At 53.4% G+C, this 14830-nt stretch overlaps 3 protein-coding genes across 4 annotated transcripts; 1 reads left to right on the forward strand and 2 right to left on the reverse strand.

Moving 5' to 3' along the window:
* Window positions 1-124: 124 nt before the first annotated feature.
* Window positions 125-3347, reverse strand: LRRC73 (leucine rich repeat containing 73). Its single transcript, XM_066252951.1, has 6 exons — window positions 2732-3347; window positions 1931-2091; window positions 1470-1592; window positions 985-1085; window positions 619-841; window positions 125-464 (listed from the first exon to the last, which is right to left on the reverse strand). The coding sequence occupies exons 1-6, from the start codon at window positions 3001-3003 to the stop codon at window positions 394-396; spliced, it is 951 nt and encodes a 316-aa protein (XP_066109048.1). The 5' UTR covers window positions 3004-3347; the 3' UTR covers window positions 125-393.
* Window positions 3348-5068: 1721 nt separating this feature from the next.
* On the reverse strand, window positions 5069-10372 carry YIPF3 (Yip1 domain family member 3). Of its 2 annotated transcripts, none has more exons than XM_066251057.1 (9): window positions 10131-10372; window positions 9377-9574; window positions 9077-9183; window positions 6754-6799; window positions 6528-6620; window positions 6241-6369; window positions 5943-6056; window positions 5629-5752; window positions 5069-5539 (listed from the first exon to the last, which is right to left on the reverse strand). In XM_066251057.1, exons 1-9 carry the CDS (start codon window positions 10209-10211, stop codon window positions 5391-5393), a joined length of 1041 nt encoding a protein of 346 aa, XP_066107154.1. In that variant the 5' UTR covers window positions 10212-10372; the 3' UTR covers window positions 5069-5390. The 2 variants fall into 2 exon arrangements, with proteins under 2 accessions (XP_066107154.1, XP_066107145.1); XM_066251048.1 differs by having other exon boundaries at window positions 6241-6372; window positions 10131-10371.
* Window positions 10373-10492: 120 nt separating this feature from the next.
* On the forward strand, window positions 10493-14619 carry POLR1C (RNA polymerase I and III subunit C). The gene is made up of 9 exons (XM_066252953.1): window positions 10493-10580; window positions 10705-10776; window positions 12500-12607; window positions 12823-12955; window positions 13247-13366; window positions 13461-13613; window positions 13767-13916; window positions 14028-14144; window positions 14282-14619. The coding sequence occupies exons 1-9, from the start codon at window positions 10512-10514 to the stop codon at window positions 14398-14400; spliced, it is 1041 nt and encodes a 346-aa protein (XP_066109050.1). The 5' UTR covers window positions 10493-10511; the 3' UTR covers window positions 14401-14619.
* Window positions 14620-14830: the final 211 nt, after the last annotated feature.

Here is a 14830-nt window from a genome sequence, read left to right on the forward strand (position 1 = left end):
ACCAGTTTGAGACATTTGGGGCCAGAGGATGCTTTGGCTGTGGGATGGCACTGCCCCCTAGTGGTGCCTAATGGTAGTCCCAGTTCCTCCCCTACTGCCAGCCCCCAGTGACCACAGCCACAAACCAGGTTGTAGAGTTCATAAAATCTCTTCCGAGCCAGCGGGGCTGCAGCCAGAGCTGCCAACAAGTCCAGAGCCACGGCCTTGGGTTCAAGTGCCCCCAAGGCTGTTGCTCATTCACAGTTTCCAGAGCCTCCCACCACACTGCCGCGAGCTGCCAGAGCCCCAGGCAACCCCCTCCCCTCCCAAACCCCAGGGACTGACCCTGGTATCTGGGGCAAGGTGCTGGGGACGGAGACAAATGTAATGATGTGGAGAAGCCCAAGTAGAGAGTCACATCTCGGTCTCAGCCAACAGACTGTCCCCTAGTCCTGACGTCATAAGCACCATCTGAGAGCTGGGATCTGTGGAATGGCAGAAGGGTGTTCAGACCACCATTTGTTCTTCCATTGGGGACCACAAATAGGAAAAAAGTGGCCTAGCTTTCCCACACCCATCCATCCTCTCAGGTCCCAAGTCTCTACAGACCTGGCTCCAATCAACCCACCAGGCTCTTACCACTGGGGCACATCCAGGAGCTGCTTCCCGTCCGGTGGGCAGCAGGCTCCCGCCCCCTCTCTCGTTCTTGTGTGTCACCAGGCCCTCCTGCCACCTCCTCCTCCTCCTCTCCCTCGGAAAGGAGGTCACAGATCTGCTGCTGCAGCTCTGGGCTAATGCTGTTCTCAGCCAATACCAGGCTCCGCAAAGCTGTGGGGTAATTTTCTACCATGTCCAACAGAGTCTGGGGTGGAAAAGAGTATGGAAGGGATAAACAGTTAATGTGGCTTCCCTGACTCCAACCAGCCACCCCTTGGTATATCTACAGATACCCTGGCTAACTTCCACCACAACCCCTGGCCTTTCCCGAATATAAGGATGTCTCACCTGAGCTGACTGGTTGGTGAGCCCTGTGCTCTCCAAGTCTAGGACCTCTAAGGTGCGACTGGAGGCCACAGCTACAGCTAGCATCCCTGCCACATGGTCACCTGGGGACACAGCACACACACACATACCTGAGTTCATGCACAGGCCATCTAACCCTTCCTCCCTGACAGCCTCCCCATTGACCTGAGGACATGAGACCCCACCCCCAGGCCAGGAAACACTGACAATTGGTAGATGGCCAGTTGGGGAGCATCGTGATTGGTGAGTGAATGTATGAAGCACACTGGACCCAGGGATGATGATGGATGCTTTAATCTACCTGTTGGTTATCTATCTGGTCCTCCACATAGATAGCTTCTCTATTACCTCCCAGAGCTCCCTCGATCTTTCCTCATCCCAGTGTGAGGGTTACCATGGCAACTGATAATCCCAGGTGCTAGGATGGGGGGGGGGTGAGAAACTAAGGGGGTTTTCTTGAGTCTCACCCAGGGGGTTGTAGTCCAAATTGAGGACGCGGACCTGGGAGCTGTGGGCCACAGCAATGGCGAGACGGCTCCAGCCCTTAGGGGTGATGCCAGGGTTGGCACTCAGCGTTAGCTCCTTCAAACCTGGGCAACGTCATGAAAAGAAGCCAGGATGGAGAAGGTCAGGCACTCTTTAAGCCCCTACCCTGCCATGGGTCTCTGGGGTGTCTCTAATGGCTGGGAGCCACCCACCCCCACAACAGAACTCCACTGCCTTTAGAGGCCCTGCCTTCCCTGCCCACCAGCACTGAGTTCTAGATTCTCTGTCCTGTCCAGCCCCTAAACCTTCTCCTTCCCAAGAGGATTTAAAACACATTCTCAAGCTGTCAGAATCCTCAGCTCTGGGTCAGCGCCTCTGACCTCTGCGTTTAGCTTTTCATGAAGGCTATACCAGCCCATACCCTTAGCAGGGCCCTGCTCACCTGACTTGGCCCCATCTGGGGGGAGGAGGCCACAGATGAGGTTGATGGCTTCATCACCCAGCATGCAGTCCCCCAGGTCCAGAGCCACAAGGGCAGGGTGGAGGGCCAGGGCGGGGTTCAGCAAGGCCAACCCCGCATCTGTCAGGGGGCTCCCATGCAGGCTGGGGGTGAGACCAGAGCGCAGGGGTTACCACAGCCATCAGCCCTATCTGTAGGGGAAGGGGGTAAGCCCTAGAGGTAAGAGGGCACTCAATCACAGCACTGAGGAGAAGCTTTGGGAAGGGAGAAATCTAGAAAATTCTGGATTCTAGGAACCTAGAATCCAGAAAATACTAGATTCTAAAGTAACACAGATCAAAGGAGAATGGGGTTTCTTTTCTGGTGCAGGGACTGGGACCAAGGACAGAGCATACAGAGGAGGGGATGGGCGGGGGATTCCTCACTAGGCAGAACGTAGCAGGAGGGGTCTGGCCCCCAGGACAATGTTCCTTTTTGGGAACTGAGGGGCTGCCCCCAGAAGTCAATGCGGGTGATTAGGTGTGCGGTACACGTGCCCTACCAGGAAGGAGTGGGTATCCCATCTCCTTTGGGGTGGGGCTGGGGACGCAAAGTCCGGAAAGAAGGGATGTGCTGGGAGGGTGTCGTGGAGGTAAGGGCAGAGGGACGAGGGGTGTGTGTAAGTGGGGGAAGAGGGAAGCTGGTGGAAAAAGGTACGGGCAGGTGTGCGGAGGAAGAGGAGGTGGCAGAGAGTGCGAGGAGAGGTGCAGTGCCCGGGACCTCCTTGCGAGGAAGCACACTCACAAGAGGGACTGGATGGAGCGGTTGGTCCGCAGCGCCTCCGCCAGCTGCTTGATGCGGCTGGGGCTGGACACGACGCCCAGGTTAAGGTTGAGTTGCGCCAGGGACGTGGCCCCGGCCAGGGCCCGGCAGATGCGGCCGAAGTCGCGGTCGCAGAGGCGGCAGCCGCGCAGGGAGAGCAGGCGCACGGCGTTGTCGCGCAGGCCGCGGCAGATGTCCCGCACCTCGGCGCCTGACAGCGGCTCCCCTGAAATCTGGATGGAGCTGGGCAGCATCGTACCTACGGCTGGGCCTCCGGGGCCCGGGCCGCGGGCGAGGTTGGCAGGGTCGTGGGCGAGGTTGTGGCTCAGGTCGGGGCCCGGGCTGGGGTCGCGGCCGGAGTGGGGGCAGAGGCACAGGCGGTGGTAAAGGTGGCAGCGGCGGCGGCGGCGGCGAAGAGCGCCGCGGCCCGCACCGGAGCCGGCCGGGGTGGCGGAGGCGCCGAGGTCGCCGGCTGGGCTGAAACTGCGCGGCGCTGGTGCCGGGGCGGACCGTGCCGCGGGCTGGGGCGCGCGATCCGTGACCTGCCCGGCGCTGCTCCGCGCTTGTCCTCGTCCCTCGCGGTTGCCGCGGCGGCGGCGGCGGCGGCGGCGGCGGCGGCGGCTAAGGGGCCTCGGCTTAAGACGCGCGAGACCGGTCCCCGCTCGGAGGCCACGTCTACTCCCTCCCTTTCTCCAGTCCGGTGTTTCCTACCGCGCCCGCAGGGAGAGCCCGAAGCGGGCAGCAGGACAGCGGACAGTCGGACAGTCGGACCGCCGCTTGATCTTCAGCTTCTGTCTGTGCTGGAGCGGGCGGCGAGTTCCCATGGCAACGGTCGCGTCACCGCCGCTCGCCCCGCCCCTTGCCCGGCGCAAGGCCCGCGGCCCGCGAGGTCTGTGCGCCCCGGGTGGTTCGGGAACGGTGTGGTCGCTCTTTCCCTCCGGGTGGGGTAGAAAGTTGGAATCTGGGTTGAGGACTGCAAGCCGCAGGGCTGGGGAGGGAATGGAAGCACGTGACATAGAGATGGTGTTCGAGACTATGACCGGGTTCTTTAGCCCATTCTCCCGTCGTCCCCCATACCTACGGACCAGACCCTCTGTGCCTTCGCTTGGATCCCAGGCACGCCCTCCTGTCCTGTTTGGAAGCCCCCAGGGCCCTTTAATCCCGGCCCCGCCTCGCCTCCACGATGGAAGGCACAGCACGCGCGAGGTTCTAGCCCACGAGCACTTAGTTCCCCGCGTGTCCTTCACCAAGATGGCGGCTTCGCAGCGGCGGCCCCAGGGGCTTGTCGGTGCAGAGGCGCCCTGAGCTATATCATACACAGGGGGACCCCGAAAAGATTTCTTGGGCAGGTGAGCCACAGATAGATGCAGGGTGCTGGTGCTGCCCCTTACCCAGGCGCGAAGGGCCTTGCTGATGCCTTGAGGCTGTACCCGTGAGACTGGGGCAGCACACAAACGGGGTTAGATTCGATTAAAAAATTAAGTGGATTGCCAGGATCAGCGACCAGGTGAGGGTGGGGCCATGGAAAGTGGGCTGGAGCTTTCAGGAGGGAAACGCTGCACTGGGTAAGCAGTAATTTTGGAGCTCTGTCCAAGGGTGATGGTGTGACGCTTCAGACATAGGTCACCTCAGGTAAATGAAAGGCATATCTTTCCCTTTAGGAAGGAAAGATGCTGACCCAGATTTACTAGGGTAATTCTTTTAAAAAGGAGTAAGCGTAGTGAAGTAAAAAATTCTATCCCCTCTGTTAACTAGTGGAGCAGATGAAATAGGTGGTGGGGTGGCCAGGCTTGGGTGATGGCAGTTTTTAAGAGTAACCAGCACTCTTGAAGAGGAAAGACAGAGAGAACTCCTGCAGAAAGCTTTGTTCCTCTGGCCCCAGTATAACCTGGGCAAAGCAAAGTTTGGCTTCAAATGTGTGTTCCCACAGGAAAATTATCCCTACACAATGGTCCCAGTGTGTAAGGGTGTTATAGTGACATGGTGTTGAGTTTGGAAGATTTTGTCCAGTTGTTATTGCTCCATTGGTGTGCAGCTGAGCCCCGACCCAAGCTGGATGCACTGCTCCACCAGACTTATGGTCCTTGTGTTTGAGGCTGCCATGGGTTAGGTGTTCCTGACTTGAGGCAGATTCCATATTCAAGCACCGCCTTCAGTGTAGTCTGGGCTGTCCTACCTTCATCCTGCCCGTCCCACCTTACATCCTGAGGTTATAAATAAGGGCACGTATGACATTACCACCACTGACAAAGAACAGGAAAGTGTATAGGAAGCAGGGTGGCAGGGAGGACTACTGGAAGAGTAGCTGGACTTCCAGACTTCAATCAATACTTTAATTACCAAGTCTATATTTAACAAGACAATGTGGAAGAAATCAAGAGGAAGAAAGGGGTAGGCGGTGAGACAGCCTCGGAGGCGCTGACCCACTTTCTGCATTGGCAGCAGAAGCCTGCAGTCCTGGCCAGGGGTTCCTGGCCTCATGCCCTTCAGAAGCCCCAACAGGCGTCAGAGGAGGTGCTTCTGCCTCTACAGCTCTGTGACAGCTGCAGGCCCCATCAAAGACATGTCATCAGTTCTGTCCTTTAATCTTCCTCTGCTCTGCAGCTGGGTTAAAGGGGACTTGCCAAGGATTTCAGGGGGGTCAGTGTGACTGCAGGGTCACCATGACAGCCTTGGCTGTGGCGTTGAGCACGGTGGCTGGAAGCCTAGCAGCAGGGAGCACCATGGGGATGTCTCTGGGGACCCTCTGCATGGGTGGGACGTTGGGGCCCTCCAGTGTGTCTAGGATGCCTGAAAGGACAGAAAGTGAGCAAGACTGGCTGGACTCCACCCCAGGCACCTGTTCTCCACTCCCCCACACCAGGCTCCCTGTCACTTACCCTCTACCACCTTGTGGTAGGCAAAATGCAGATAGAGCAGGAAGAGCATGTGCAGGGTTGCCAGGGTGCCACAGAGGAGCAGCCGCTGTGTGGGGCCCACCGTCCGTGACACCAACACTGCCACCTAGGCCCATAGGAATCCAGCTCAGTGGACCTCCCTCCAGTGTGAGCAGTGTGGAGATATTCCTTCCCAGAGCAGAACCATCCTCAGGCTCCTCCCTCCACTAAGAACAACCTATGGGTTCAGCCCAAACTCTGGGCTGCTTTCCCCAGGTCCCCACGACAGCCCACCCCTGGAAATATGCCCAACTTACCATGCGCAGCGTGGACAGCCCCCCCACCAGCAGCCAAAAGAGGTAGAAGAGCGCATGGAGGTGGATGTTGTAGGTGATGAACAGGACAATGCAGTGCCCAAAGAGGCCGTAGCCCTAGAAGGAGGGTGGTGGAGAGGAAAATCTCTCAGGCTGGGCTGGTCTCTGGACCCTCATGGGGGCACTGGTCTACCGGCCAGCTCACCCCTTTCCAGGCCCTGGAGTCCCAGGACAGATGCAGAGCAAGGCCTGGCTACTGTTGTAAGGTCACCCTTGCCCACTGCCACGGTGGACTCCTTACCAGGAGTGCCATCATCTGGAGCATGGTGATCTGGGCATTGCACAGGTAGGCGAGGAAGTAAATGAAGGACGAGACACCCAGCCAGTAGCCAAAGCAGGTGCCAATAGCTGTGCCCATCAGGGTGCCCTCCTGCTGTGGGGTGAATGCTCTACTTAGTCCTGGGAGGCCTCCGGTCTCAGCCTCTTCCAGGGTTCTCCTAAGGGCTGCTTCTAACTCACTCCACTGTTTCTTCCTTGGCCAGGTTTCAACTCAGTTCATCCACCCCCAAAGTCCTCTGTCCTGCTTACAATAATGGTGTCAGATGTCTTCATCCCATGGAGGAGGATGGCGACCAGTGTGAAGACCAGCATGAGAGGTCCGTAGAGCTCACCAGCAATTTTCTGTCAATATACCAACTCATTCAGGAGGGTACAATGGCTCTTCTGTTTATTCCTTCCCAGGCTTTGCCTGGTGACCCCACCCTCTGCCCTAGGGCCTCCCCCGGCTCTTCCAGTCACGCTACCCCCTATTCACCTGGGGGAAGTTGACCATCTTGACAGGGATCATGGACTCCAGGAGCCTGGGAGAGGAGGAGAGGAGAGATGAGAGCAGACCAGCACTTAGGACGTTCTGGAAGGCCTGAATCTTACTCATCTAACTCCAGAGAACATGCTAGATGGTACAGGGAGAGAGAAGAGCAAAGTACAGACAGACAGGGAATGAGGAAATCACTTCCTTGCTCCTAAAGATGCTTCCAGAAAGGACAACCCCCTGATGCTGTGTGGACTGATGCAGCAGCAATATGGAGAGCTGAGGGAGCCCAGCTGGGCCTGGGGCTAGGAACTGACAATTAACCTATTTGACCTGCTCCCCTTTAAAGGTGTTTTTTTTGTTAATTTTTATTTTATTTATTTTATTTATTCATTTTTAGAGAGGAGAGAGAGAGAGACAGAGAGGGAGAGAGAGAAGAGAGAGAGAAGGGGGGAGGAGCTGGAAGCATCAACTTCCATATGTACCTTGACCAGGCAAGCCCAGGGTTTCGAACCGGCGACCTCAGCATTTCCAGGTCGACGCTTTATCCACTGCGCCACCGCAGGTCAGGCTGACCTGCTTCCCTTTAAAAGGAAAACCTTGGCCTGACCGGTGGAGGTGCAGTGGATAGAGTGCTGACCTGGGACACTGAGGTCCCAAGTTCGAAACCCTGAGCTCATAGGCTTGAATGCAGGTTCATCAGCTTGAGCGCGGGCTTGCCAGCTTGAGTGTGGAATCATCGAAATGATCCCATGGTTGTTGTCTTGAGCAAGGGGTCACTGGCTCAGCTGGAGGACCCCTCCCCGATCAAGGAACATATGAGAAGCAATCAATGAACAACTAAAGTGCCACAACTACGAGCTGATGTTTCTCACCGCCCCCCCCTCAAAAAAAAAGGGGAGGCGGGGGCAGCTTGGCAGAGGTTGCCCAGAATTCCGAACTGTAACGATGAAGCCCGGGGAAAGGGTTTGAAGGACAGGTGGAACTTGAGGGAACCGGTGTGCCTCCTGCCTCTCTTCCTGCTTATCAGTCTTCCTGCACCACTGACCATATTCTTGAAATACAGTTTAAGTGGTAAGAAAATTCCAGGCAGAAGGAAGAAAAGTACAAGTCCCCGTTCTCTTCTTACGTGGCTAGCTCCTAATAATACCTTGGAACTTGGCTAGATTTTACTCGCTCTGGGAAACCCACCCAGCCCCACTCTCCAGACTAGTCTGGGTCAAGTGTCCTCCTGTGTCCCTTCACAGCAAATGAGTGCTGTACTATAACTGCACTCGAGGGCAGGGCTCCCATCTGTCTTCCACCGCTAACTCACACACGACTAGTAGAATACCTGGTGCAGAACAAAAGCTTAATAAGTACCTGCTGAGTGTACTGGGTATTCGGTAAGCACCAGTTAAATTAAAGGGTGAACAAAGAACCAAACCAAGATTAATTCCAGTTCTTGAGAAGTCATTCAACACTATGTACAACATTCTGGTTCAGAGACTGTTCTGGTGCTGGGAATACAAAGATAACCAAAACAGAGCCTGCTTTTGAGGAGGTCTCTGGGGAGACAGACCCAAGAATAAGAAAGCACAGCCCTGGCCGGTTGGCTCAGCGGTAGAGCGTCGGCCTAGCGTGCGGAGGACCCGGGTTCGATTCCCGGCCAGGGCACACAGGAGAAGCGCCCATTTGCTTCTCCACCCCTCCGCAGCGCCTTCCTCTCTGTCTCTCTCTTCCCCTCCCGCAGCCAAGGTTCCATTGGAGCAAAAATGGCCCGGGCGCTGGGGATGGCTCTGTGGCCTCTGCCTCAGGCACTACAGTGGCTCTGGTCGCAACATGGCGACGCCCAGGATGGGCAGAGCATCGCCCCCCTGGTGGGCGTGCCGGGTGGATCCCGGTCGGGCGCATGTGGGAGTCTGTCTGACTGTCTCTCCCTGTTTCCAGCTTCGGAGAAATGCAAAAAAAAAAAAAAAAAAAAAAAAAGAAAGAAAGCACAGCACTGCTGAAGTGTTACCTGTCAGAGGAAAGCACAGAGCTCTACAGGCATACCAGGGAAGAACAAACTGGGGGAGGGACTGAGGAATGGGGAACAAAGGAAGTGGCAGTTGAGCAAGGATCTGAGGGAAGATGAGTAGTTTACTAGATGGAAAAGAGGAAGGCAATGTGTTATCACCATGTCCTGTTCCGGGACAGGTAAGAGGAATGGTGTGGCTGGAGTACAAAGAGAAAGGTGAGAGCTTGTGGTGTCAAGAAAAGGGGAGTCTAAGGGTTTGGGCTCTGGCTGTAGTTTGGATGAAGGACTAGGTAGAAGGAGGGCAGCTTCTGTCAGAAGGATCCTCACCTGCTTCGCACCTGGGCGGGCTCCACGTCAAAGTAGGGTCTCAGGATGTCGATGTTGGCATACAAGCTGAAAGCTTTAGAGGCTTGTCTCTTCCCTGCCTGCCACATCTGAAGTAAGGAAGACAAGGGTGGGGTGGGTGAGTATTGTGAGACTGTTGACTCTAAGCCCTATTGCTTATTTTCTGTTGAATTTCTTCATGGTTCTAACTGGACAACCAGGAGTGACCTTCACCAACATCAACTCCAGAACCTGGGACTGTCTAGGTATACTTTCCACCTGCCAGGGTCTAGTCTTGCTTACCTGGTCAGCCACCTGCCGGCTCAGCTGTCCCTTAAAGCCCTTCATGCCCAGGAATTCCCCATCCTCTTCTTCAGCAGCGGCTGCATCAGCATCTACTTCTTCCTCACGCAGGCGCTGATGCAGCTCACCCATATCCTCGAAGCTGGAACCTGAAGTATCGTCCATGTTCTCCATGTCAATCACAGCCGAGCCCCCACCCTGTGGAGACAATAAGCTCCTAGTGTGCAGGACCTTTCTGCTGCGTTCATTAAATCCTTCTCTGTCCATGCCAGGGCTGCGGCTTTGTTCTTCCACTGCTGAGGACACAGCTAGGAAATCACACCACTGTCTTGCCCTCATTCGCTTTCAGAACCCTGGTAGTTTGTCTCTTTTCTAGCCCAGGAAACCTATTCCTTGCCTTCCACACATGTCCCTCTATCTTCCCTATCAAAGCCCCCAAAATGCCCACTTTCTTTGTTTTTACCAACCCCCAAACAAGGCTGTGCACAAAGTATGGTTTTAGCTAGCGCAACACTCCCACAGGTCCCCGCCATGCCTGACTCCGACTGCCCTCCTAACTTGTCCCAAAAGAATGAGCGGGTGGGCCCAGAGACCTGAGGCCCTGTGGCTGGAGTCCAAGTCCAGCCCTTTCAGGTCGGCACTGTTCCCACTGACTTTGGTGGGTACGAAGGCCGAAAGGACAGGAAAGGTGCTGCAAAAGGAGCAGACTTCCAGGCCCTGGGGCTGCTGGCAGCCGGAGCCCTCAGGCCATTACCTGGATGTTTTCTTCGAACCCTCCCCATTCCGGGCCAGCCCCGTTTCGGGAGCCACCGGCCGGCGCCGCCGTAGTTGCCATGTCCCTTGAGGGCTCCCGTCGCTGAAGCCCGCGAAACACCTCGCACGGGGGAGGAGTGGGAGAGACGTAGAGCTGCAAGAAGGAGAGGTCCAGGGACAGACAGACAGGTGGGATCAGCCGCAACGCAAAAAGGGAAACCGGATGTTTGGCTAAAACGGACTTCCGGACCCTGGGGACGTGGACGTAGACAGAATCTCGCGATATTTAACCTACAAAGAGCTAATGCGTTGCCATGGAGACGGAGGAGGGCGACTAGAACGCACGCGCTCGTTGCTACCTTAGTCACGTGGGGCGTGGAAGATGGCGGCGGCCCAGGCGGTGAAAGAAATGCGGAGCCGTGTGGTTCTAGGGGAGTTCGGGGTTCGCAATGTAAGCTTTATGGTCTTGTGGTCGGAAGGAGAAATGGGAGAGGAACAGGGATGAGTTGTGTTTGGAGTGGGGACGGGCTTGGCCTCGCTGCTCCTTCGCTGACAGACTCGACTCTCTGCTTTAGGTTCATACCACTGATTTTCCTGGTAACTATTCGGGCTATGATGATGCCTGGGACCAGGATCACTTCGAGAGGGTGAGTAGAACTGGAGATGTCCAGAGAAGGTATGGACGATCGGACCATCTGATTTGAGCATCCTGTGCCTCAAAAGCTGTCCTTTAGGGTTCGCTGCATGCATAAAACATTTATTGAGCCTTGTGCTAGGCGCTCTGTGTACACACGGTTTCCACCTGTTCTGCGAACAAGATGTTCAGTCTTGTTGAAGAGTGCACCTAAACAAACGATTCCAATATAATGTGGTAAAGGTGGTTGATTGTAGGACGACGGGGAATGCAGTGGGGTGGGAGGTATCCTATCCCGCGGAGGTATTTACTTAATCTAGAATGGGAGGGAGGGCAGATGTATGGAAGACTTCCTGAGGGAGATGACATCTGAACTGAGCCTAGAAGGATGAGCCGAAGCTGTGCAGTGGGAATGTCCAAGCAGTTCGTTGTTGTTAAGACTATAGAGTGGGTGGGCATGAATGGTAGGCAAGATTGAAGTGTCTCTTAAGCACTGAGGTGTTAGAGCAAAGGGGAGATAGAAGGTAAGTTGGGTGATAGCTTTGTTATGGGTTGTTAAGGGGGGAGTGTAAAATGACCTAACTTGGGGAACTTCTCTGATGCATGGCGGCATCATTTACTGATGAGAAATGGGGTTTGGGGATGCGTTCAGTTTCCTGCAGGTGAAGAAGTCTATGAAACTAGTAGAATATGTATTTGAACTGAGATCAGCAGTGAGAGATAATCTCTTGGGAGTTGTCAGTACAGAAAGATGCCAAAACCATGAATGTGGTTGAGGTCTCTGGAGGGAAAATTTGGGAAATAATGTTTATGGAGTAGATGGAAGATAGTGAATTTAGAAGGATTCCTCAGAGAAGGAAGAAAATTAAAAGATTGGTGGCTTAGAAATCAAGGCACTAGAGTTTGAAAAAGGAGGGATCCTATCAAGAATGGCAAATAAAACAGAAAAGTCTAATAAGGATGAAGTGTGTCAACTGGACTAAGCAGTGTAGAGGCACATTATCTAGTAGAATGGTCTCTTCGGGATGGCCTAGCTGTAAGCCATAATACAGAGAGATGTGGAAACAACCAAAGTCCCCTTCGATAGATAACTGGATAAAGAAGATGTGATATATATACACAGTGGAGTGCTGGTCAATCATAAGGAAAGATAAAATATTACCATTTGCAAAAACTTGGATGGACCTTGAGAATATGCTAAGTTAAATTAATCATAAAAAGTTAAAAACCATATGCTTTTTTTACTCATATGGGATATAAAACTGAAAGCAACAAGTGGAAAAACAAAACAAAAACTCATAGACACAGCACTGTGGTGGTTACCTAGGGTGGGGAGGGCAGGCTGGGAGATAGTAAAAGGGGCTAAATATAGGTGATAGAAGGTATTTGACTTTGGGTGGTGGGCACACAATGCAGTATGCAGGTCATATGTAATAGAAATGTACACTTGAAACCTATGTAATCTTTTTTTTGAAACCTATATAATCTTATTAACCAACATCACCCTAATAAATTTGAGAAAAATAATATGCAAATAAAAGTACTATTAAGAAATTTAATTTGACCAAATTAAAAAATTGCAGAAAAATAAAAGAAACTAATAAAGGATTGGGGGAGAAAAGAACATCTAATGAGGGACATCTGGGATGAGGGAGAATGTTAATTCTTTAAGGGGGATATCGTGGGGGAGGTATCGACTATACAAGCTTCAATTAGTGTTTTTCTTGTCTTTGTAGAATTTCCGCGTGGATGTGGTCCACATGGATGAAAACACCTTGGAGTTTGACATGGTGGGAATTGATGCAGCCATTGCCAATGCTTTTCGACGTATTCTATTAGCTGAGGTATTGGTGGGCGTGGTGGTGGGGGTCGAGTTGTGTTGGGAAACCTTGCCATTACCTCACTTGTAGAATTGTCTTGAGGTTTATTTTTCCTGAAATTGTGTTGAGCATTTCTCCCACTCATTCATAAACTTTTCATCAACCACTCCCCTAGGAAGAGGTCTGTCCTTAACTATGTCAGCAGGCAGGAACAGATGAGTGATTGTTTTGTTGGGCAGGTGCCAACCATGGCTGTGGAAAAGGTCCTGGTGTACAACAACACATCCATTGTCCAGGATGAGATCCTTGCTCATCGCTTGGGGCTCATCCCCATTCATGCTGATCCCCGTCTTTTTGAGTATCGGAACCAAGGTGAGGGTTTGAGAAGATGAAATTTTGGGAGAAGGGGAACAGCTCCCTTCTGCAGAGTGGATTCTGGATTCTGAATGCTTGTGTTCAAATCCTGGATTGACTATACTGCATGACCTTGGGCAAGTTACTAGTCTTTTGGTACATCAGTGTTCTTATTCGTGAGAATACTTGCCCTTGACTTACTGAATTTGGTAAGAGGATTAAATGAAAAATGTAATGCACTCAGTATGGTGCCTGGCACTCAAATGTGCATTAGTCCTTTTACAGCTGCCACCTCCTCTCTTTGTGCAGGAGATGAAGAAGGTACAGAAATAGATACTCTGCAGTTTCGGCTGCAGGTCAGGTGCACTCGGAACCCCCATGCTGCTAAAGATTCCTCTGACCCCAATGAACTCTATGTGAACCACAAAGGTGAGCATTGGTAGGGTGAGAAAGAGGGCCCACCCGTTGGGCACTGTTAGTACTTATCAGAGACCAAGGTCTTCTGATGTGCTTCTTCCTCCAGTGTACACCAGGCACATGCAGTGGGTCCCCCTGGGGAACCAGGCTGACCTCTTCCCGGAGGGCACCATCCGACCCGTGCATGACGATATCCTCATTGCTCAGCTGCGGCCTGGCCAGGAGATTGACCTCCTCATGCACTGTGTCAAGGGCATTGGTGAGAACCCTGCGGGCTGCCCTGGGGAGGAAGGTAGTTCAAATATAGTAGGGTGAGCTGTGACTAAGGGACTCATCTGTCACAGACAGGCGGAAAACCAGTGGGCCTTTGGGAATGTCAGGGGTTTTCCCACAGGCTCTGATTTCCCTGTAGGCAAAGATCATGCCAAGTTTTCACCTGTGGCAACAGCCAGTTACCGGCTTCTGCCGGACATCACCCTGCTGGAGCCCGTGGAGGGGCCGGCAGCTGAGGAGCTGAGCCGCTGCTTCTCACCCGGCGTTATCGAGGTGCATGAAGTCCAAGGTACGGTACTTGGGTGCTGTTCAGGTCAGGGCCTAAAGTGTAACTTTGAAGGTAGCAGAGAGATAGGAACGTTCGGGCTCGTGTGTTTATAACATGGTTTGTTTTCATTAGGTAAGAAGGTGGCCAGAGTTGCCAATCCCCGGCTAGATACCTTCAGTAGGGAAGTCTTCCGACATGAGAAGCTAAAGAAGGTTGTACGGCTTGCTCGGGTTCGGGACCATTATATCTGTGAGTATCCCATTGGGTGGTGGTGGTGCAGGGGAGACGGCAGCTCTTGGGTGCAGTCTAGATGTGAAATCTAGCAATAACTTACACAGGAGCTTTTGCAAGCCCCGTCTGGGCTAAAATGTCTCTTTGTTTCCCAGTCTCTGTCGAGTCAACGGGGGTATTGCCACCAGATGTGCTGGTGAGCGAGGCCATCAAGGTATTGATGGGGAAGTGCCGGCGGTTCTTGGATGAGCTGGATGCGATTCAGATGGACTGAGGCTTGCACCAGACTGCCTGGCCAGGCCGGGCTGCTCGAGGCAGGCTGGAGATCTGGGGTTCTGACCTGCTGCCCCAGGACTGCTGTAGACACCCGAATGTGACTAGGTGTCCTGAGTTTTCTGGGACAATTCCAGCTTTATTCAATAGATTTTGTGAAATGTGTCACAGAATGTGACTGCTATGCCTTTATAAGATCTTCATGTAAATAAATTCACATCCAAACAAAAACCGTTTTGTCTGAGACCACTTCTTCAGCTCTGGTCTACAAATATGGGGCCTTGCCTCAACGGGTTTGGCATCAGCAGATGTCACTGCAGGTCATAGCCAGGTCCCTCTGAAGCCTCAGGAGAAAAAGCCAAATTGAGGGTTTTTTAGGGGGCGGGGGGTACAGTCAGACCCTATAAAATACCGTGTGCCACTTAACCTAT

The sequence above is a fragment of the Saccopteryx bilineata genome, chromosome 1, assembly GCF_036850765.1.
Source record: "Saccopteryx bilineata isolate mSacBil1 chromosome 1, mSacBil1_pri_phased_curated, whole genome shotgun sequence".
Taxonomy (NCBI): Eukaryota; Metazoa; Chordata; class Mammalia; order Chiroptera; family Emballonuridae; genus Saccopteryx; species Saccopteryx bilineata.

Bases quoted from the DNA above. Each gene is read 5' to 3' on its own strand.
- LRRC73 (XM_066252951.1), bottom strand. From the start codon at position 3,003: ATGCTGCCCAGCTCCATCCAGATTTCAGGGGAGCCGCTGTCAGGCGCC. The intron at 2,092-2,731 runs GTGAGTGTGCTT...TCTCACCCCCAG, and splicing joins CGCTCCATCCAGTCCCTCTT to CCTGCATGGGAGCCCCCTGA. The intron at 1,593-1,930 runs GTGAGCAGGGCC...GACGTTGCCCAG, and splicing joins CCCAGATGGGGCCAAGTCAG to GTTTGAAGGAGCTAACGCTG.
- YIPF3 (XM_066251048.1), bottom strand. From the start codon at position 10,211: ATGGCAACTACGGCGGCGCCGGCCGGTGGCTCCCGAAACGGGGCTGGC. The intron at 9,184-9,376 runs GTAAGCAAGACT...TCCTTACTTCAG, and splicing joins GCCGGCAGGTGGCTGACCAG to ATGTGGCAGGCAGGGAAGAG. The intron at 5,540-5,628 runs GTAAGTGACAGG...CTGTCCTTTCAG, and splicing joins CTACCACAAGGTGGTAGAGG to GCATCCTAGACACACTGGAG.
- POLR1C (XM_066252953.1), top strand. From the start codon at position 10,512: ATGGCGGCGGCCCAGGCGGTGAAAGAAATGCGGAGCCGTGTGGTTCTA. The intron at 12,956-13,246 runs GTGAGGGTTTGA...CTCTTTGTGCAG, and splicing joins TTTTGAGTATCGGAACCAAG to GAGATGAAGAAGGTACAGAA. The intron at 13,367-13,460 runs GTGAGCATTGGT...TTCTTCCTCCAG, and splicing joins ACTCTATGTGAACCACAAAG to TGTACACCAGGCACATGCAG.